This window comes from Microcaecilia unicolor, chromosome 3 (genome assembly GCF_901765095.1).
Source record: "Microcaecilia unicolor chromosome 3, aMicUni1.1, whole genome shotgun sequence".
NCBI lineage: Eukaryota > Metazoa > Chordata > Amphibia > Gymnophiona > Siphonopidae > Microcaecilia > Microcaecilia unicolor.
This window is the reverse complement of record NC_044033.1, coordinates 532145818-532168212: the sequence shown is the minus strand read 5'-3', so window position 1 is coordinate 532168212 and position 22395 is coordinate 532145818. Positions and strand designations below refer to the sequence as shown.

At 50.4% G+C, this 22395-nt stretch overlaps 1 protein-coding gene across 1 annotated transcript in view; it reads left to right on the top strand.

The window, feature by feature from the left end:
• The window catches only part of TUBE1 (tubulin epsilon 1), a 102569-nt gene that overhangs the window by 17329 nt on the left and 62845 nt on the right, over positions 1-22395 (top strand). The window contains exons 3-4 of the mRNA XM_030195671.1: positions 1152-1204; positions 14251-14311. Of these exons, the coding sequence (XP_030051531.1) occupies positions 1152-1204; positions 14251-14311 (114 nt within the window). The remainder of the gene's footprint in view (positions 1-1151; positions 1205-14250; positions 14312-22395) is intronic.

Below are 22395 nucleotides of genomic sequence, written 5' to 3'. Positions count from 1 at the left end.
GTGCCCTCATGAGCTCTTCTTTATACCTAATAAGAACTGAGGCCCAGATGCACTAAACGTTTTTCATCGTTAAATGAGCCCTTAAGGAAGAATTTCCTATCCTTTCCATGCACTAAAGCCTATTTTTCGACGGTAGTAGCAGCTAACGAAACTGGAATGCAAATGAGAAACTACCATTGAAATGTAGACAATTCGGAATGCACTAACCATACCGACGATAGCAACGATTCACTTACCACCAGAAATTTAACGTCAGCTCAGACCTGTCGTTAAAGCCTGAGCTGTCATCTCCCCACTGCCCCCTGCACGATGAAAAACCAAATTGCTGGCGTGTTTTAAAAGAAAAGTGGCTCCCTGCTTCCCTGTGCCTAAAATAAAAAAGGAAACTAAATTAAAAAAGGATCGGGAGGGGGCAAAGGCGCTCATCAGCAGCGTCCTGTATGGACGGCCTTGCCTTGCCTTGCCTGCCCCCCCCCCCGCCCCCCGAAGTCCCCGCTGCTTCCCGCTGCTCCGTTTGTGAAATAAAAGCTTTTAAAAATGAAACCTTTGCAGTTGCTGGGCTCCCCCTCCCTTCCTGTGTCTCTCTTCTTTAGTCGGCAATGCTCCGCCTCCTGCCCTCCTCCACCTCCGTGCCCCGCCCCCCCGATTTCGTCCCCGCTGCTCCCCCCCCCCCACCGGACCCCCCCTCCACCACAATGGCCGGTGCAGCGCCTCTCACCTATGTTTGAAGGCGCTGCACAGGATGGATCAGCTATTCTTTAGCTCTTCTGTCTCCTCCGATGTCTCCTTTTTCTTCCTGTGTCCGCCCTCCTCTGACGTCAGTTATCTACGTAGTTCCCTGGAACTAAGGTATTGATAAATATACTTACCAGTACTTGAGATCCAGGACAAAAAATTTAAAGCCTAATATCAGTAGAAGTTGGAGTCGGGCAGTGGAAAAATAGAGGAATCTGAGTTGAAGGTTTGGTGTACCAGCTCCACAGCCCTGCTAATAAGGCATCACCTATTTATAATTTTTGTTAACCTTTTATATTTGCACATTTAAGTAGACCAGTATGGCAACATTGCTACTTTATTCATGATAAAATAATTATAAGAAATCATTAATGATCAAAAGCTATTTACCTTACATATGAAATATCTTTCTATAGAAAGGAGTCTACGATGAGGCACTGAGCAGCTTTTTCAGGAACATGGATACTAGGTAAGGAGCAACTAATAAGGGTTTAAAAACAAGCACATTGTCTAACAGTGTCCTGCTTTGAGAACAGACTGGCAGTCAGTCTGATATAAGAACTGTTATGTAGATTTTGTTAGTTGCTCTCTTCTCGCCTGCTTGAGCTCCTTATAAACAGGCTACAGCCAGATATTGGCATGGTTCTGACTTCAGGATGGTTTACTCTGAGGTGCTGTAAGATGGCTGAGAAACTTGGTTAAGGTAATAAGGACAAAACTTGAACAATTTTGAATCAGAAAAGGTTCTATTTCTTCCCTTCTGGTTTCTGGAAGTCTTCCCTGGGTCCCTGTCCTTGGGGTATCGCACCCGAAGTGACCAGGTCCCCCCCCCCCCCCCATCTTGCCCAAGTTAGGTCCTATTTTAATAAACTTCTTGATTTGGTGACAGCTATTGCAGCCTTTCCTTCCTTTAGTTGCTATGATCAGATCTGTCTCCAAGGTGATACTGCTTCCGGTTGTGGCGCACAGGTACATAAGCATCACCATGCTGGGACAGACCAAGGGTCCAGCACCCTGTCACCGACAGCGGCCAAAAGAACAAACGATTTGTCCTGCCCATCCTAGAATTACTGTATTCCCTCGTCCAGGGCTATGTCCTCTCCTGGTTCTCCTCTTATCTCTCCCACCGTACCTTCAGAGTACACTCTCATGGCGCTTCCTGCACCCCCATCCTGCTCTCTGTTGGAGTTCCTCAAGGATCTGTCCTTGGACCCCTTCTTTTTTTAATCTACAGCTCTTCCCTGGGGTCGCTGATCTCATCTTATGGTTTCCACTATCATCTTTATGCTGATTACACCCAGCTTTACCTCTCCACACCAGACATCACTGCGGAAACCCAGGCCAAAGTATCGGCCTGCTTGTCAGACATTGCTGCCTGGATGTCCAACCGCCACCTGAAGCTGAACATGGCCAAGACCGAGCTTATTGTCTTCCCACCCAAACCCACTTCTCCTCTCCCTCCACTCTCTATCTCAGTTGACAACACCCTCATCGTCCCCGTCTCATCTGCCCGCAACCTCGGCGTCATCTTCGACTCCTCCCTCTCCTTCTCTGTGCACATCCAGCAGATAGCCAAGACCTGTCGCTTCTTCCTGTACAACATTAGCAAAATTCGCCCTTTCCTCTCTGAGCACACCACCCGAACTCTCATCCACTCTCTCATTACCTCTCGCCTTGACTACTGCAACCTACTCCTCACTGGCCTCCCAGTTTGTCACCTATCCCCCCTTCAGTCCATTCAGAACTCTGCTGCACGTCTTATCTTCCGCCTGGACTGATATACTCACATCACCCCTCTCCTCAAATCACTTCTCTGGCTTCCGATCAGGTACCGCATACAGTTCAAGCTTCTCCTTCTAACCTACAAATGCACTCGATCTGCAGCCCCTCCTTACCTCTGTACCCTCATCTCCCCTTACGTTCCTACCCGTAACCTCCGCTCTCAAGACAAATCCCTCCTTTCAGTACCCTTTTCCACCACCGCCAACTCCAGGCTCCGCCCTTTCTGCCTCGCCTCACCCCATGCTTGGAATAAACTCCCTGAGCCCATACGCCAGGCCCCCTCCCTGCCCATCTTCAAATCCTTGCTCAAAGCCCATCTCTTCAATGTCGCCTTTGGCACCTAACCACTATTCAAGAAATGTAGACTGCCCAACTTGTCATTTCGTCCTTTAGATTGTAAGCTCCTTTGAGCAGGGACTGTCCTTTTTTGTTAAACTGTACAGCGCTGCGTAACCCTAGTAGCGCTATAGAAATGTCAAGTAGTAGTAGTAGTCCATTCAATAACATTCTGTGGCTTTTTCCTCCAGGAAGCCGTCCAACCCTTTTTTGAAGTCCGCTAAGTTAACTGCCTTCACCACCTTTTCCGACAGCAAATTCCAGAGTTTAACTACGCGTTGAGTGAAGAAAAATTTCCTCCGATTCGTTTTAAATTTATCACACTTCAGCTTCATCGCATGCCCCCTTGTCCTAGTATTTTTGGAAAGCATAAACAGACGCTCCACATCTACCTGTTCCGTTCCACTCATTATCTTATAGACCTCTATCATATCTCCCCTCAGCCGCCTTTTCTCCAAGCTGAAGAGCCCCAGCCTCTTCAGCCTATCCTGATAGGGAAGCCATCCCATCCCCTGTATCATCTTTGTTGCCCTTCTCCGCACCTTTTTCAATTCCATTATGTCTTTTTTGAGGTGCGGCGACCAGAATTGACCATAATACTCGAGGTGAGGTCGCACCATGGAGCGATACAATGGCAGAATAATATCCTTATTTTTGTTTTCCATCCCTTTCCTGATACCCAACATTCTATTTGCTTTCCTAGCCGCAGCAGCCCATTGAGCAGAAGGTTTCAACGTATCATCAACGACGACACCTAGATCCCTTTCTCGGTCCATGACTCCCAACGCTGAACCTTGCATGACGTTATAGTTTGGGTTCCTCTTTCCCACGTGCATCACTTTGCACTTGTTCCTGCTTCAGCAGGTGTGAATCCTAAGATGGCTAGTACTCGTAGGCTGCCAATGGACAATCAGTTGTTTGGAGCTCAGAGCAGTTCACCTGGCTCTTCTGGCATTTGGCTGTCTCATGGAGGGAGCGCCAGTGTTAACTGACAACATGACGATGGTGGCCTACAACAACCACCAAGGGGGCACTCGCAGTCCCGCTATGGTGAGGGAAGCGGATCTCCTGCTGTATTGGACGGAGCTTTTTCTATCTCACCTTGGACTGTAAGAGAGCATTGGCCTTTTACGTGGAGCAGACAAAGCCCTAGTCCGCCCAATTGTTTGTTTCTTTCGATCCCAACAGGAGGGGATTCGCCATCAGGAAATGCACAATCTCCAGTTGGCTAGCAGATTGCATTTCCTTCACTTATGCCCAAGCTGGGTTGACTCTAGAGGGCCAATTCACGGCTCACAATGTCAGAGCCATGGCTGTGTCAGTGGCTCACTTAAAGTCAGCTTCGATTGAAGAGATTTGCAAGGTTCCAACGTGGTCATCAGTCCACACATTCACAACCCACTACTGCCTTCAGCAGGATACCAGACGTGACAGTCGGTTCGGGCAGTCAGTGTTGCAGAATCTGTTTGGGGTTTAGAATCCAACTCCACCCCCCTAGACTCATTTTTGTTCTTTTCCAGGCTGCACTCTCAGTTAGTTGATTTTGGTTTCAGGTCAATCTATGTTATGTCCTCGCCATTGTGAGGCCCAGTTGACCAATGTTCATTGTTTTGAGTGAGCCTGGGTGCTAGGGATATCCCAATCGTGAGAACAAGCAGCCTGCTTGTCCTCGGAGAAAGTGAAGATACATACCTGTAGCAGGTATTCTCCGAGGACAGCAGGCTGATTGTTCTCACAAACCCTCCCTCCTCCCCTTTGGAGTTGTTCTATTCTCTGTTTTTGCTTTTTATTGAACTGAGAGGGCACGCTCGCGTCGCCGGCGGGAAGCCATTTGCGCATGCGCTCTATGTTCGGCCCGCACGGTGGACCGTTCTGGAGAGTTCTTTGTTTTTGCTGTCAAAAGTTTGGCCGGTCTCCTGGGCCATCGTGGACGATGACCCAATCGTGAGAACAATCAGCCTGCTATCCTCGTAGAATATCTGCTACAGGTATGTATCTACACTGTATGATGGAGTTGTTTGGGCAAAGAGTTCCATCTAGTTGTACTTTGGTATGAAAATCCAGCTATCCAAAAATACTAGGACTAGAGGGCATGAGTTGAAGCTACAGTGTGGTAAATTTAAAACGAATCGGAGAAAATTTTTCTTCACCCAACGTGTAATTAGACTCTGGAATTCGTTGCCGGAGAACGTGGTACGGGCGGTTAGCTTGACGGAGTTTAAAAAGGGGTTAGATAGATTCCTAAAGGACAAGTCCATAGACCGCTATTAAATGGACTTGGAAAAATTCCGCATTTTTAGGTATAACTTGTCTGGAATGTTTTTACGTTTGGGGAGCGTGCCAGGTGCCCTTGACCTGGATTGGCCACTGTCGGTGACAGGATGCTGGGCTAGATGGACCTTTGGTCTTTCCCAGTATGGCACTACTTATGTACTTATGTACTAGTGTAATACGAGGTCAATTTTAAATTCAGATGCACTTACCTGCTTCATAATATGACATCAAGAAGAGTGGTCAGCATCTCTTTGCACGATATGCTCCTTCAAAAGCAGCTCCCCTAATTATGCCCAATGCCGTGGGTTTCATGTGCCACGACTTTCTCAGAGGCTTGGGTGAGACTGATATATAAGCTTGTGCGTGAAACCCGCAGCATTGGGTGTAATTAGGGGAGCTGCTTTTGAAGGAGCATTCTTTGCAAGGAGATGCTGACCACTCCTCTTGATGCACTTGTCTGCTTTATAGTATATTTGATTTTAACATTAATATTTTGGACTCAGTTTAATCCGTATGTTCATTTAGTGTGAAAGTGATTGGGTGGCACAAAGTTATGTTTGTCACACGTTGGAGATGGTGAATGCCCAGTGAGTGATAAAAGTTATCCACCCGCATAAGCAGTTCACAGGATAGTGACTACTGCATGGGTGATTTACTTTTCTGAGGTCTTCACCTTCTTTCACACATTATTATTTTCATTGAGATTTTGATAATTTGTGACATTTTGAAACATTTTTATAGTAACCCTGTACTCCGTGGTGTTTTTTTGTTTGTTTTTTGTGAGACATATTTTGACTTTAGGGTCATTCCATGCCAAGTGGTCTAAACCTTCCCACCATCATGTCTCCAATTTTGTTCAAATTTTATCTGTTGTAGAGCACAATTTTCTCTTTCAGATGATACTGTTCACAAGCTGATTCAGGCAGACTCTTTTTAAATAATTGGCTTTGAACTTTGGTACATTTTACCATTTGCACTGACAGTGCCAACTTTGAAGAGATCCTGCAGGGCGGTTATAGATGCTGGTTAGTTGCAAATCTGGCAGTATTATGTCCAGCACAAGCATAATGCTTGTTCAAAATTTCAAGTCTGTATTTTTGTTTGCATGGAAGTTGTTGTGGTCTGAATATTGGTCCAAATATGTTCCGATGAGTCGCGGCCAATTTTGATGCACACTTTGAGTCAACTTGTTTGACTGGATTTTGCATCCATAATGTTAAAATGTATTTCATCGGAATTAGCATCAAAAACTGTACAGGATTTGAATTTTTTAGCCATTCTTATAAATGTGCTTGGATTTTATTAGACCCCAAAAATGGCATTTTGGTAAATGTCGCGTGCTCATGGACTGACAACCTTTCAGAAAAGGGGGTCTAGATCTGCAACTATTGCAGTTAGAGACCTCAAATTTTGGGAAACTTCGTTTAACACCTGACTCGTGCAACAGATAAAATTTGAACAAAATTGGAGAACATGATGGTGGGAACTTTTTTTAATTTTAGACCACTTGGCATGGAATGACCCTTTAATGGCGGTCATTGGGATTGTATTTGAAAAATGGTCCATGTCAGGTCACAAAGATCTTCCTCTACCCCACTTTGTGGCCAACTCCACGTTTTGCCTTCTTTTTTATGCTATGTTGTTGATTCTTTCTGATTATACTTATCAGTGGGAGAGCCAATTGTCTTTTGGTACAGATGGTTAAATACTTGAAAAGTATTAATATGCAAACCTTTTCCAGAGTAGGGTAAGCGGTAGAACTAGTGGACACAAATTGAGGTTACAAGAGGTTTGACTTAGGAGTAACGCCAGGAAGTACTTTTTCCACAGAGAGGCTGGTGGATGCCTGAAATGGCCTCCCGTGGGAGGTGTGGCGATGAGAATGGTAATGGAATTCAAGAATGCATGGGATAAGCACAAAGGGATTCCTATATGGAAAGAGCATGGAATCAAAACAACTTGGCCATGCTTAAGCGGTAAATCCAGTAGTTGGGAAGTAAGACTAGTATCAGTCAGATTTCTATGGTCTGTGTCCCAATTATGGCTAGATGGATTTGGTTGAACTGGAGCGGGCTTCAACAACAACTCCAGTAGTTGAGAATTAAGCCCATTCTGAGCAGACATCTACAGTCTGTGCCCTGAAAATGGCAAGCACAGCTCAAGATCAAGTATATGTTATCATTCTCCGAGGACAAGCAGGCTGCTTGTTCTCACTGATGGGTGACGTCCACGGCAGCCCCTCCAATCGGAACACTTTTCTAGCAAAGTCCTTTGCTAGTCCTCGCACGCCGATGCGCACCGCGCATGCGCGGCCGTCTTCCCGCCCGAACCGGCTCGTGCCGGCCAGTGTTCTTTTGTCCGCGCTCGGTACGGTCGTGTTTCGCCGTTCGCACCCCGAAAGTTGACCTCGCGCGTCGTTTTTCGACTTCGCTTCAAAAAAAAAAAAAAAAAAAGAGTGTCGGCAGGAGACCTTTTCGGTCTGCTCCCTTCCTGTATTTCTAGTTTTGCCCCGGTAAGTTTTCTTTCGTCGTCGGGGTAGGCCCTATTTAGGCCTCGGTTCGAAGTTTTTTCTTCCCCCTTTTTTGTGGTGCCATTTTCGCCATTTCGAGTTTTGATCTCGCCGGCGCGATTTTTCCGCCCATGACATCGAAGTCTTCCAGCGGCTTCAAGAAGTGCACCCAGTGCGCCCGGGTAATCTAGCTCACTGACAGGCACGCGTCGTGTCTTCAGTGTCTGGGGGCTGGGCACCGCCCGCAGGCCTGTAGTCTGTGTTCTCTTTTGCAAAAGCGGACTCAGGTAGTGAGATTAGCCCAGTGGAACGTTTTGTTCTCGGGCTCTTCGTCGGCATCGGCACCGGGAGTATCGACTGCTTCGACGTCGTCGGCGCCCGGACCTTCATCCTTGCCCCCGATTGCATCGAGTGCATCGGGGCGACATCGGAGGGCTGCGTCGGCGTCGGTGGTATCGAGACCTCCTCATCTGCTGATGTCGTCGGACGGTGGTGCTTCGTCTGGAGTGCAGGTGAGGGCTGTCCATTCCCCTGCTGGTGGCGGTGAGCCTTTGGGTGGGTCTCCCCCTACCCTGAGGGCTCCTGCGATACAGCCCCCCCGAGACCAACCTCCTTCGGCCTCGGCCCCGAGGAAGAGACGGCTGGATTCTACGTCCTCCTCGTCGGTGCCGGGAAGCTCCGGTGACATGCTTCGTCCCAAAAAGTCGAAGAAGCATCGTCACTGGTCCCCTTCCCGTGTCGGCACCGAGAGCTGTGGGTCGCCGAGGGAGTCGGCACCCAGTAGGCATCGGCACCGAGAGGACCGCTCGCCCTCTGTTCAAGAGGTGTCGGTGCGCTCCCCTTTGGACAGCCCGGAACAGCCTCCACGCCCGGAACAGATTCTGACATCGACTCCTGCATCGGCTTCCATGTCTTTTTCCACAGCCGCTCTGCACGAGAGCCTCCAGGCCGTTCTCCCAGAGATCCTGGGAGAGCTGTTGCGCCCTACCCCTCCGGCACCGGGGGTGCTTGCGCCACCGGTACCGTCGAGCGAGGCGCCGGCTGGCCCATTGCCCGGGGTGAGGTCTCCGACATCGGTGCCGCTTGCGGTACCGACTGCGGTAGCCTCCCAGGAAGGCTCCCCAACTACGTCGGCGGAGGGAGCTTCGCCGGTGCGGGTGAGGGAGTCTACCTCTCGACGCTCCCACCGTGGCCGTGGTTCCACGGAGTCGAGCCGGGCACAGCTGCAGACACAGGTCCGTGAACTTGTGTCTGACACCGATGGTGAGGCCTCATGGGAGAGGAAGAGGACATCAGATATTTCTCTGACGAGGAGTCTGAGGGTCTTTCTTCTGATCCCACTCCCTCTCCTGAAAGGCAGCTTTCTCCTCCCGAGAGCCTGTCTTTCGCTTCCTTTGTCCGGGAGATGTCTACGGCCATCCCCTTCCCGGTGGTTGTGGAGGACGAGCCCAGGGCTGAAATGTTTGAGCTCCTGGACTATCCTTCTCCACCTAAGGAAGCGTCCACAGTACCCATGCATCATGTCCTCAAAAAGACATTGCTGGCGAACTGGACCAAGCCTTTAAGTAATCCCCACATTCCCAAGAAGATCGAGTCCCAGTACCGGATCCATGGGGACCCAGAGCTGATGCGCAGTCAGTTGCCTCACGACTCTGGAGTTGTGGATTTGGCCCTAAAGAAGGCCAAGAGTTCTAGGGAGCATGCTTCGGCGCCCCCGGGCAAGAACTCTAGAACCTTGGACTCCTTTGGGAGGAAGGCCTACCATTCTTCTATGCTCGTGGCCAAAATTCAGTCCTACCAGCTCTACACGAGCATACACATGCGGAACAATGTGCGGCAGTTGGCGGGCTTGGTGGACAAGCTCCCCGCTGAGCAAGCCAAGCCATTTCAGGAGGTGGTCAGGCAGCTGAAAGCGTGCAGAAAATTCCTGGCCAGAGGGGTGTATGACACCTTTGATGTTGCGTCCAGGGCCGCTGCTCAAGGTGTGGTGATGCGCAGACTCTCATGGCTGCGTGCCTCCGACCTGGAGAATAGAATCCAGCAGCGGATTGCGGACTCGCCTTGCCGTGCAGATAATATTTTTGGAGAAAAAGTCGAGCAGGTGGTAGAGCAGCTCCACCAGCGGGATACCGCTTTCGACAAGTTCTCCCGCCGGCAGCCTTCAGCCTCTACCTCTACAGGTAGAAGATTTTTTGGGGGAAGGAAGACTGTTCCCTACTCTTCTGGCAAGCGTAGGTACAATCCTCCTTCTCGACAGCCTGCGGCCCAGGCTAAGCCCCTGCGCGCGCGCGCTCTCGTCAGCAGCGTGCGACTCAGCAAGGCCCCTCGGCTCCCCAGCAAAAGCAAGGGACGAGCTTTTGACTGGCTCCAGCAGAGCATAGCCGACATCCAAGTGTCCGTGCCGGGCGACCTGCCAGTCGGAGGGAGGTTGAAAGCTTTTCACCAAAGGTGGCCTCTCATAACCTCCGATCAGTGGGTTCTTCAAATAGTCCGGCAAGGATACACCCTCAATTTGGCTTCAAAACCTCCAAATTGCCCACCGGGAGCTCAGTCTTACAGCTTCCAACACAAGCAGGTACTTGCAGAGGAACTCTCCGCCCTTCTCAGCGCCAATGCGGTCGAGCCCGTGCCATCCGGGAAGGAAGGGCTGGGATTCTATTCCAGGTACTTCCTTGTGGAAAAGAAAACAGGGGGGATGCGTCCCATCCTAGACCTAAGGGCCCTGAACAAATATCTGGTCAAAGAAAAGTTCAGGATGCTTTCCCTGGGCACCCTTCTCCCCATGATTCAGGAAAACGATTGGTTATGCTCTCTGGACTTGAAGGACGCCTACACGCACATCCCGATACTGCCAGCTCACAGACAGTATCTGCGATTTCAGCTGGGCACACGTCACTTCCAGTACTGTGTGCTACCCTTTGGGCTCGCCTCTGCGCCCAGAATGTTCATGAAGTGCTTGGCTGTAGTAGCAGCGGCACTTCGCAGACTGGGGTGCATGTGTTCCCATATCTCGACGATTGGCTGGTGAAGAACACATCCGAGGCAGGAGCTCTACAGTCCATGCAGATGACTATTCGCCTCCTGGAGCTACTGGGGTTTGTGATAAATTATCCAAAGTCCCACCTTCTCCCAGTGCAGAAACTCGAATTCATAGGAGCTCTGCTGGACTCTCGGACGGCTCGCGCCTATCTCCCAGAGACGAGAGCCAACAACTTGTTGTCCCTTGTCTCGCGGGTGCGAGCGTCCCAGCAGATCACAGCTCGACAGATGTTGAGATTGCTGGGCCACATGGCCTCCACAGTTCATGTGACTCCCATGGCCCGCCTGCACATGAGATCTGCTCAATGGACCCTAGCTTCCCAGTGGTTTCAGGCTGCTGGGGATCTAGAAGACGTGATCCACCTGTCCACGAGTTTTCTCAAGTCCCTGTATTGGTGGACGATTTGTTCCAATTTGACTCTGGGACGTCCTTTCCAAATTCCTCAGCCACAAAAAGTGCTGACCACGGATGCGTCTCTCCTGGGGTGGGGAGCTCATGTCGATGGGCTTCACACCCAAGGAAGCTGGTCCCTCCAGGAACGCGATCTGCAGATCAATCTCTTGGAGTTACGAGCGGTCTGGAACGCTCTGAAGGCTTTCAGAGATCGGCTGTCCCACCAAATTATCCAAATTCAGACAGACAACCAGGTTGCCATGTATTACATCAACAAGCAGGGGGGCACCGGATCTCGCCCCCTGTGTCAGGAAGCCGTCAGCATGTGGCTCTGGGCTCGCCGTCACGGCATGGTGCTCCAAGCCACATACCTGGCAGGCGTAAACAACAGTCTGGCCGACAGGTTGAGCAGGATTATGCAACCTCACGAGTGGTCGCTCAATTCCCGTGTAGTGCGACAGATCTTCCAGGTGTGGGGCACCCCCTTGGTAGATCTCGAGCCAACCACAAAGTCCCTCAGTTCTGTTCCAGGCTTCAGGCCCACGGCAGACTGGCATCGGATGCCTTCCTCCTGGACTGGGGGGAGGGTCTGCTGTATGCTTATCCTCCCATACCTCTGGTGGGGAAGACTTTGTTGAAACTCAAGCAAGACCGAGGCACCATGATTCTGATTGCTCCTTTTTGGCCGCGTCAGATCTGGTTCCCTCTTCTTCTGGAGTTGTCCTCCGAAGAACCCTGGAGATTGGAGTGTTTTCCGACCCTCATCACACAGAATGAAGGGGCGCTTCTGCATCCCAACCTCCAGTCTCTGGCTCTCACGGCCTGGATGTTGAGAGCGTAGACTTTGCCTCTTTGGGTCTGTCAGAGGGTGTCTCCCGCATCTTGCTTGCTTCCAGGAAAGATTCCACTAAGAGGAGTTACTTCTTTCTATGGAGGAGGTTTGCCGTCTGGTGTGACAGCAAGGCCCTAGATCCTCGCTCTTGTCCTACACAGACCCTGCTTGAATACCTTCTGCATTTGTCTGAGTCTGGTCTCAAGACCAACTCTGTAAGGGTTCACCTTAGTGCAATCAGTGCATACCATTACCGTGTGGAAGGTAAGCCTATCTCAGGACAGCCTTTAGTTGTTCGCTTCATGAGAGGTTTGCTTTTGTCAAAGCCCCCTGTCAAACCTCCTACAGTGTCATGGGATCTCAATGTCGTTCTCACCCAGCTGATGAAACCTCCTTTTGAGCCACTGAACTCCTGCCATCTGAAGTACTTGACCTGGAAGGTCATTTTCTTGGTGGCAGTTACTTCAGCTCGTAGAGTCAGTGAGCTTCAGGCCCTGGTAGCCCAGGCTCCTTACACCAAATTTCATCACAACAGAGTAGTCCTCCGCACTCACCCTAAGTTCTTGCCAAAGGTTGTGTCGGAGTTCCATCTGAACCAGTCAATTGTCTTGCCAACATTCTTTCCCCGTCCTCATTCCTGCCCTGCTGAACGTCAGCTGCACACATTGGACTGCAAGAGAGCATTGGCCTTCTATCTGGAGCGGACACAGCCCAACAGACAGTCCGCCCAATTGTTTGTTTCTTTTGATCCCAATAGGAGGGGAGTGGCTGTGGGGAAACGCACCATATCCAATTGGCTAGCAGATTGCATATCCTTCACTTACGCCCAGGCCGGGCTGGCTCTTGAGGGTCATGTCACGGCTCATAATGTTAGAGCCATGGCAGTGTCGGTAGCCCACTTGAAGTCAGCCACTATTGAAGAGATTTGCAAAGTTGCGACGTGGTCATCTGTCCACACATTCACATCTCATTACTGCCTGCAGCAGGATACCCGACGCGACAGTCGGTTCGGGCAGTCAGTGCTTCAGAATCTGTTCGGGGTTTAGAATCCAACTCCACCCCCCTAGGCCCATGTTTGTTCTGTTCCAGGCTGCACTCTCAGTTAGTTGTATAAATTGTTAGGTCAATCTCAGTTTTGTCCTCGCCGTTGCGAGGCCCAATTGACCATGGTTGTATTTTTGAGTGAGCCTGGGGGCTAGGGATACCCCATCAGTGAGAACAAGCAGCCTGCTTGTCCTCGGAGAAAGCGAATGCTACATACCTGTAGAAGGTATTCTCCGAGGACAGCAGGCTGATTGTTCTCACAAACCCGCCCGCCTCCCCTTTTGGAGTTGTGTCTTCCCTTCTCTTTGTCTTGCTACATGTGAGACTGGCCGGCACGAGCCGGTTCGGGCGGGAAGACGGCCGCGCATGCGCGGTGCGCATCGGCGCGCGAGAACTAGCAAAGGACTTTGCTAGAAAAGTGTTCCGATTGGAGGGGCTGCCGTGGACGTCACCCATCAGTGAGAACAATCAGCCTGCTGTCCTCGGAGAATACCTTCTACAGGTATGTAGCATTCGCTTTTACCAGGAGTTTAGCTTGTTGGGCAGAATGGATAGACCTTGCAGGTCTTTATCTGCTGTCATCTACTATGTTACTATGAAGGAATGTGACTAATGGACACCCTGAAAACCAGACTGGCTAAATTTTGTATAGCAGGCCTCACCTCCTGATGTCATTGACTATGACTCTCAGCAGAGTTGCAGGGAAAAAGCTTTGACCAGTGGTTCTCTATCCAGTCCTCGGATCCAGTCAGGATTTCAGGATACCCACAATGAATATGCTTGAGATAAATTTGCATGTAGTACCTCCATTGTATGTAAATTTATCTCATGTATATTGCATTTGTAGGTATCTTGAAAACCTACCATACTGGGTCAGATCAAAGGTCCTTCAAGCTAGTATCATGTTTCCAAAAGTAGCCAATCCAGGTCACAAGTTCCTGGGAAGATCCCAAAAGAGACTTTATGGTGCTTATCCTAGAAATAAGCAGTGGATTTTCCCACATCCATCTTAATAGTGGCTTATGGACTTTTCCTTTAGGAAATTTTCCAAATCTTTTTTAAGCCCTGGTAAATTAACTGTTCTTACCACTTTCTTTGGCAATGAATTCCAGAGTTTAATTATGTGTGGATGAAGAAATATTTTCTCCGGTTTGTTTTAGTTTTAAATTTTCTACTTAGTATCTGGGACTGGGTTGAGAACCCCTGGCTTACACAAACGTTTGTATGTGCAGTATTACGTTCTTGCTGCTGTGCTGCGCATTTTTTTTTCCACTTCTTTAATTCTCCTCCTGGTTTGTTCTTTAGAGTCGATGTTAACGATGGGGCAGATGTCCGTAGAAGGAAGATTTGCTCCCTTAAAGCTCGGGTAAGAGAAATGCTGCTGAAGCTTTATTCTTCCTGCATTGGTCACCACTAGTGAATTCTGTGGTAATAATCACTCCCTAAAGCATTGCTTCCCAAACTGTGGACGAGGACCCCAAATAGAGTCTGAAAAACCAGGGTTGCTTCCTCTCTCTTTGGACCTGCACTGTGATCTATGACGATAGTGGGCGTGTGAGTCATTGGCATGTCACAGGTGCTGCTCCTTTATTCTGTGTATGTTTCTTGGTTAGGCTGGAAACCCATGCAGCATACTGGGTTCTCTGATCCCGCACTGACAGGCAGATGATCAAAAGCCCCGCGCTGTTCCAAACAGCGCTCTAAACTAGCGCTTGAACAGCGCGGGGTGCTATTAGACCTATGATCAGAGATAATGCATGCAAATTTAAGTAGTGCAATCATGGGGTAGAAGTGCGGGCGAATTGTGCCGAGCATGCGCTCAGCACAATCCGCTCGCACTTGTTTGACAGGTCTGGGCTGTCAAAAGCCCAAACCTGTCAAACACAGGGGCTGGAGGTCCATGGGACCACCAGGCCCTGACTACCCCTGCCCCAAGCAACGGGGGCTGGAGATCTGGCGGACGATCCCATCCCCCCAGGTTCAGGGAGGGCTGGAGACCATCTGTAGTCCCGCCCAGCGCATCCCAGGATGTACTAGGAGGGGCTGGGCGCTGCCATTTTGTGGCGGCGTCAACCCAAGAAAGAGGAGGGAGGCAGGTTACCTCCCTCCTCCATCTAAGGTAGGGGGGCCGGGAGGGGGTTCTTTTTAACGGCCACTTTTTAAGCGGCCACTGGACCACCAGGGAGCATTTTATGGGGGTTTGGGGGGACTGGAGACCCACCGGATCTCCAGCCCTCCCTGAACCTGGGGGGATGGGATCGTCGGGGGGACCTCCAGCCCCCCCCCCCCCGGTCGCTCACTGGGAGGGAGGGGGTTTGGCCGGCAGCCACTGGACCACCAGGGACCATTTTCTGGGGGTTTGGGGGGGCTGGAGACCCACCAGATCTCCAGCCCTCCCTGAACCTGGGGGGGGGGTCGGACCTCCAGCCCCCTGTTGGCAGGTTTGCTTTGGGGGGAACGGGGGCCTGCCAGCATGCAACTGCAAGCTGGACAGGGCTCACCATTCCTCCCCAATGATCTGCAAACCCTAACGCCAGCTCAGAGCTGGTGTAGGGTTTACCACGGCCAGCGACCCAAATTTTGGCGGCTGACCGCTGATCATTGGCGATGAATGCGCTAAGCCCTGTTTAGCATGCATTTGCATGCTACTTGCTTGTGCAGCGCTGTGTACGCCTTGTAGCGCTATAGAAATGCTAAATAGTAGTAGTAGTAGTACTTGCGCAAAGAGCCCTGAGCACGTTGTTTCACGCGCTCGAGGGCTCTGATCATGGGGCGGTAGCAAACGCCGGCGCTAGTATGGCACTAACAGCCTCTAGCGCCGGCGTTTGCTTTTGATCATCTGCCTGTGAAACACATGGATCAGTGCTGATTCCTCTTACTGTTGCCACTACTGCTGTTTCACGCTCTGTATATATTTTGGGAGGCAGAATTGGATTAGAAAGAGGAGAGGAGGGGAATGGAGATCTTTTGTTTTCATCATTATCTGGGGTCACCTGAATTTAAGTGTTAAAATGGGGTCATATTGGATATCAGTTTGAGAAGTACTGCGCTAAAGGTTCACAAGCACACAACTGGGTTTCTAACTGTATACTGAGAAAAGGTACATAAGTATTGCCATACTGGGAAAGACCAAAGGTCCATCAAGCCCAGCATCCTGTTTCCAACAGTGGCCAATCCAGGTCACAAATACCTGGCAAGATCCCAAAAAAGTACAAAACATTTTACACTGCTTATCCTAGAAATAGTGGATTTTCCCCAAGTCCATTTAATAATGGTCTATGGACTTTTCCTTTAGGAAGCCATCCAAACCTTTTTAAAACTCCGCTAAACTAACTTCCTTTACCACATTCTCTGGCAACGAGTTCCAGAGTTTAATTACACGTTGCATAATTTTATAAAATGTCTCTTATCCTGTCAGTCTTTTCTCCAAGCTTAAGAGCCCTGTCAGGTTCTCAGGTTCAGAGCCCGGGGACGGGCTCTGGAGCAAACGTGAGCCCTTGGGCTGCTGACGAGGAGCGACAGCAGCAGGTAAAACCCACCAACCAACATTGGGCTAGCACACCGGCACAGGCAAGGACTGCAGGTGCCGCCCAGTGAGCAGGAACACATGGACTAGAACCCCCTGGACTGGAGGACACCAGACTGGAACACACCGGACTGGAACACATTGGACCGGAACATCCTGGACTGGAGTACACCGGACTGGTCCGCACTGGACTGCAACACACTGGACCGGAACACACTGGACTGGAACACACTGGGCTGGTCCACACTGCTTCACCTGCACTTAGTCACTGCCCCCCAGGAGTTGAGCCCCTGGGTTCAAGCTGCCGGCAGGACTTACCGGATACAAGATAACACAGGGGCTGGGATACTAGAACAAGCTTGACAATACCAGGACCAGGAATGGGACTAGGGCTGAGGGACCACCTCAGACCCTGGAATACCACGAAGCTTGCACAAACCAGGAACACAGGGCCAAGACAAGACGGAAGTGCTCCCAAGCACCAAAAGGAAAGGCAGGGAAGCCCCCAGGGGAAAGCAGGGAAACCCAGCAACTCAGACGTGTTCCTATAGCATAACCAGACTGAAGTGCTCCTAAGCACCTAACCACAGAAATGCTCACAGCACTAAACTAGCAGGGGTGCTGCTAAGCACTAAACCAACAGAAGTGCTCCTAAGCACTACACGAACAGAGGGATGCCTAAACACTAAACTAACAGGGGTGCTCCTAAGCACCAAGCTACAGCAGTGCTCCACAGCACTAAACTAACAAAGGGGAAGCAGGTGAGCCACAAGGAGAAGGTAGGGAAGCTAAACACATAAACTAACAAAGGTGTTCCTAAGCACTAAACTAATCGGGAGTGCTCCTAAGCACTCCACTAACAGAAGTGCTTCTAACAGCACCACAACCAGAAGTACTTCTAACAGCACCAAAACCAGAAGTACTTCTAACAGCAAAACAGAAGTGCTTCTAACAGTACCAAAAGGGAAAGCAGGGGAGCCACAAGGAAAAAGCAGGGAAGCTAAACACATAAGTCAAAAGTGCACACTGCACCAACACTAACCTGGACCTAAAGCAAAACGTTGCAAAGGCAGCAAGTTCCCAGGTGGCTAAAGTTCCCAGGTGGCTAATAAGCTCATCACAGCTGAGCTCAGCTGCAGCAATCACAAGGCAACTACGGGTGAGGCTAACTGCTAAACTTCCACACAAGACTGGAAGGCTAAAATATCTGGACCGGAATTAAAAGAGTCTGGAAAGTCTATGGCAGCCACCGGTTCTGGCCACCAGAGGGTGAGAGGAGCACAACCCAAGGGGAAAAAGTCACGAACGTGACAAGCCCTAACCTCTATTTATCTTCATAAGGTGTTCCATCCCCTTTATCTTTTTTGTAACCCTTCTCTGAACCTTTTCTAGCTCCACCGTATCCTTTTTGAAACTGCACAATAGTCAAGGTGCAGATGCACCAGGGGATACAGATGCATAATGATATCATCAGGTTTTCATGTTCATCCCATTTCAGAAAATCCCTAACATTCTATTCCCCCCCCCCCCCTCTTCTTTTTAAATAGCCTCAAAACACAGGGCTGAAAATTGTAATGTGATGTGGATGGTTACTTAACAAAGAACTCTGCATTTTCTATCTACAGTTGGGATTTTATTATCTACTAGTAAATAAGGCCCGTTTCTGACACAAATGAAACGGGCGCTAGCAAGGTATTCCTCGGAGTGTGTATGTTTGAGAGAGTGTGTGTGAGAGTGACTGTGTGAGAGAGAGAGAGTGAATGTGCGAGTGTGTGTGTGACAGAGAGAGAGTGAGTCTGGGTGCGAGTGTATGTGTGAGAGAGAGTGTGTGTGTGAAAATGAGAGTGTGTGCGAGTGCGTATGTAAGACACAGTGACTGTGAGAGAGTGTGTTTCACACAGATGCAGTGTGAGAGACTATGTGTGCGATACACAGACTGTCTGTGAGACCGAGAGTGTGTGAGAGTGACTGTGACAGATAGAGAGTGAATGTGATACAGTGTGAGACATAGTGTGAGAAACTGTATGAGAGTGAGAGAGAGAAAGACAGTGACTGTGAGAGAGTGTGTGTGTGTGTGTGACAGATACTTCCCCCCTGTGGTCTGAGGACCCCCTCCCCCCTCAGGTCTGAGGACCCCCTTCCCCCCTCTGCGTTCCCCTCCCTTGTTGTGTGAGGACCCCCCTGCCTCTCCCCCCCTCTACGTGGTTGGCAGCACCGTGCGAGTGTGTGTGTGTGACAGAGAGAGAGTGAGACTAGGTGCGAGTGTGTCTGTGAGAGAGAGAGTGTGTGTGATTGTCCTCTGTCTCCTGCCCCCCCCCCAGCCACCCAGCGATTCTCCTGTAACCCCTGCCCCCCCTCGAGCCATGCATCGATTCTCCTCTGTCCTCTGCCCCCCCTTCCAGCCACCCAGCGATTATGCTCTCTCCCCTGCCCCCCCTTCAGCCACCCAGTGATTGTGCTCTGTGCCCTGGCCCCCCTCCAGCCACCCAGCGATTATCCTGTGTCCCCTGCCCCCCCCCCCCGATTCTCCTCTGTCCCCTGCCCCCCCCCCCCCAGCCACCCAGTCGAAGCGGCAGCGTTATTGTAAGCCGTGGCCGTCCACGGAGTCAGCTTCTGAACAGAGCGAGGTGAGTTCGTTCCCTCAGTCCTCCTGCGTTGTTACTCGCCTTCAACGTCATAATGTTTTGACGCGAGGGCGAGGCATAGAGAGATGTGACACCCTTACAGACTTACGAACCCTGAAGCCACGGAGTCAGCTTCAGAACATTGGAGGTGCGTTTTATTATAGTAGATGTGCCTCAGTTTGCACTTCTATTTAGATGTACATTGTCCGAGGACAAGCAGGCTGCTTGTTCTCATATGTGGGGTCGACATCCGCGTCGGCCCAGGAATCAGCATTTTGCCAGCAAAATAAAAACACAGTTTTGCTAGAGTTTTCTAGCACACGAATCGCACGCAATTCCTGCCCGTCGTGTGAGCGTGTTTCCTCTTGCGGCATCCACGTCAACTGCCACCCAGGTCGACTCCCCTTCGACGTCAGTGGAGGGAGCTTCGCCGCAGTCAGACCGGGCATCGGCCTCTCGACATCGCCATAGAGGACATCGTTCCTCGGCATCGAGGCAGGTTCAGTGTCGAAGCACCTTGACTCAGGTTCTATCCAATACTGAGCAGGAGCGTTCGTGGGAGTCGAGGATCCCAGGTACTTCTCTTCTGATGAGTCCTTTGGGAATCTCTCTGATCCTTCACCTCCGCCAGAAAGGAGACTGTCTCCTCCGGAGAGTCTATCCTTTTCCTCTTTTGTCCGGGAAATGGCTACGGCTATTTCCTTCCCTGTGGAAGTTGAGGATGAGCCCAGGACTGAGATGCTCGAGGTCCTGGATTATTCTTCTCCACCTAAAGAGGCTGTGACAGTTCCTTTGCATAAGGTACTGAAGGAAGTCTTTATGCGAAACTGGTCAGCCCCTCTGTTTGGCCCCATGGTCCCAAAAGAAAGCTGAATCCCAGTATCGGATCCACGGTGAACCTGGGTTGATGAGGTCTCAGTTACCCCACAATTCCATGGTGGTCGACTCCGCCCTCAAGAGAGTACTAGAGACTTTGCTTCGGCACCCCCAGGCAGAGAGGCTAGAACTCTTGACTCTTTTGGGAGGAAGACGTACCAGGCCACTATACTCGCTGCCAAGATCCAGTCTTACCAGCTGTTCACGAGCATGCACTTGCGGGACTCGATACGGCAACTGTTGAGCTTGGTTGGTGCACTCCCTACAGAGCTGGCCAAGCCTTTTCGCCAGGTGGTCAGGTAGCAGAAGGCGTGTTGAAAGTTCCTGGCCAGGGGTACTTTTGACACCTTTGACGAGGCATCCAGGGTTGCTGTTCAAGGTATAGTGATGCACAGACTTTGATGGCTGCGTGTGTCTGACCTGGATCATTCTGTCCAGCAATGAATGGCGGATGTTCCTTGCCGGGGGGATAATCTTTTTGGTGAAAAAGTAGAGGATCTAGTTGATCAGATCAAGAAGCATAATAATGCTATGGATTCTCTCTCCCACCAGACGTTTTCTGCTACTGCCTCCTCATCTAGGAGGTTTTTTGGCGGGGGGAGGAGTGCTCCCTATTCCTATTCTAGGCGTAGGTACACTCCTGCTTCTCATCAGTCTGCCCAGGCTCAACCCCAGCACGCTCGTTCTCGTCAACAGCATGCGACTAAGGCCCATACTGCTAGAGCTACTGGGGTTCGTAATCAATTACCCCGTCCCATCTCACTCCAGTGCAAAAGTTGGACTTCATTAGAGCCCTGTTGAACACAAAGACAGTTTGAGCTTATCTTCCCGAGACAAGGGCAGACAACCTCCTGTTCCTGGTGTCCACAGTTCAAGCGTCTCAACAGATCACGGCTCGGCAGATGTTGAGACTTCTGGGGCACATGGCCTCCACAGTTCATGTGACTCCCATGGCATGAGATCAGCTCAATGGTCCCTAGCTTCCCAGTGGTATCAAGCTGCGGGGAGTCTAGATGATGTAATCCAACTGTCCACCGACTTCCGCAGTTCTCTGCAGTAGTGGGTGATTCGGTCCAATCTGACCTTGGGGCATCCATTCCAAATTCCTCAGCTACAAAAAGTGCTGATGATGGATGCATCCCTCCTGGGGTGGGGAGCTCATGTAGATGGGCTTCACACTCAAGGAGCCAGGTCCTTTCAGGAAAAAAGGTCTTCAGATCAATCTCCTGGAATTGCGAGCGATCTGGAATGCTCTCAAGGCTTTCAGAGATCGGCTGTCCAACCAAATCATATTGATTCAGACAGACAATCAGGTTGCCATGTATTACACCAACAAGCAGGGGTGCACCGGTTCTCACCCTCTGTGTCAAGAAGCCGTCCAGATGTGGCTTTGGGCTTGCTGTCACGGCATGTTTCTCCATGCCATTTATATGGCAAGCGTAAACAACAGTCTGGCCAACAGGTTGAGCAGGATAATGCAACCTCACGAGTGGTCACTGAACATGGGCGTAGTCCGCAAGATCTTCCGAGCGTGGGGCACCCCCTCGGTGGATCTTTTTGCCACTCAGATCAATCACAAGGTCCCTCAGTTCTGTTCGAGGCTTCAGGCCCACGACAGACTAGCGTCAGATGCCTTTCTCCTACATTGGGGGACAGGCCTTCTGTATGCGTATCCTCCCATACCTCTAGTAGGGAAGACTTTGCTGAAACTCATGCAAGACGGCGGAACCATGATCCTGATTGTACCCTTCTGGCCGCATCAGGTTTGGTTCCTTCTTCTTCTGGAGTTGTCCTCCGAAGAACCGTGGAGGTTGGAGTGTTTTCCAACCCTCATCACTCAGAACGAGGAGTCACTTCTACATCCCAACCTCCAGTCTCTGGCTCTCACGGCCTGGATGTTGAGAGCTTAGAATTTGCCTCCTTGGGTCTTTCAGAGGGTGTCTCCCGAGTCTTGCTTGCTTCCAGAAAGGATTCCACAAAGAGGTGTTACTCTTTCAAATGGAGGAGGTTTGCCGTCTGGTGTGACAGCAAGGCCTTAGATCCTCTTTCTTGTCCTACACAGACCCTTCTTGAATACCTTCTACACTTGTCAGAGTCTGGTCGTAAGACCAACTCTGTAAGAGTTCACCTTAGTGCGATTAGTGCTTATCATCAACGTGTAGAGGGTAAGCCTATCTCTGGACAGCCTTTAGTAGTTCGCTTTATGAGAGGTTTGCTTTTGTCAAAACCCCCTGTCAAACCTTCTCCAGTGTCATGGGATCTCAACGCCGTTCTCACCCAGCTGATGAAAGCTCCTTTTGAGCCACTGAATTCCTGCCATCTGACGTACTTGACCTGGAAGGTCATTTTCTTGGTGGCTGTTACTTCAGCTCGTAGAGTCAGTGAGCTTCAGGCCTTGGTAGTACATGCACCTTATATCAAATT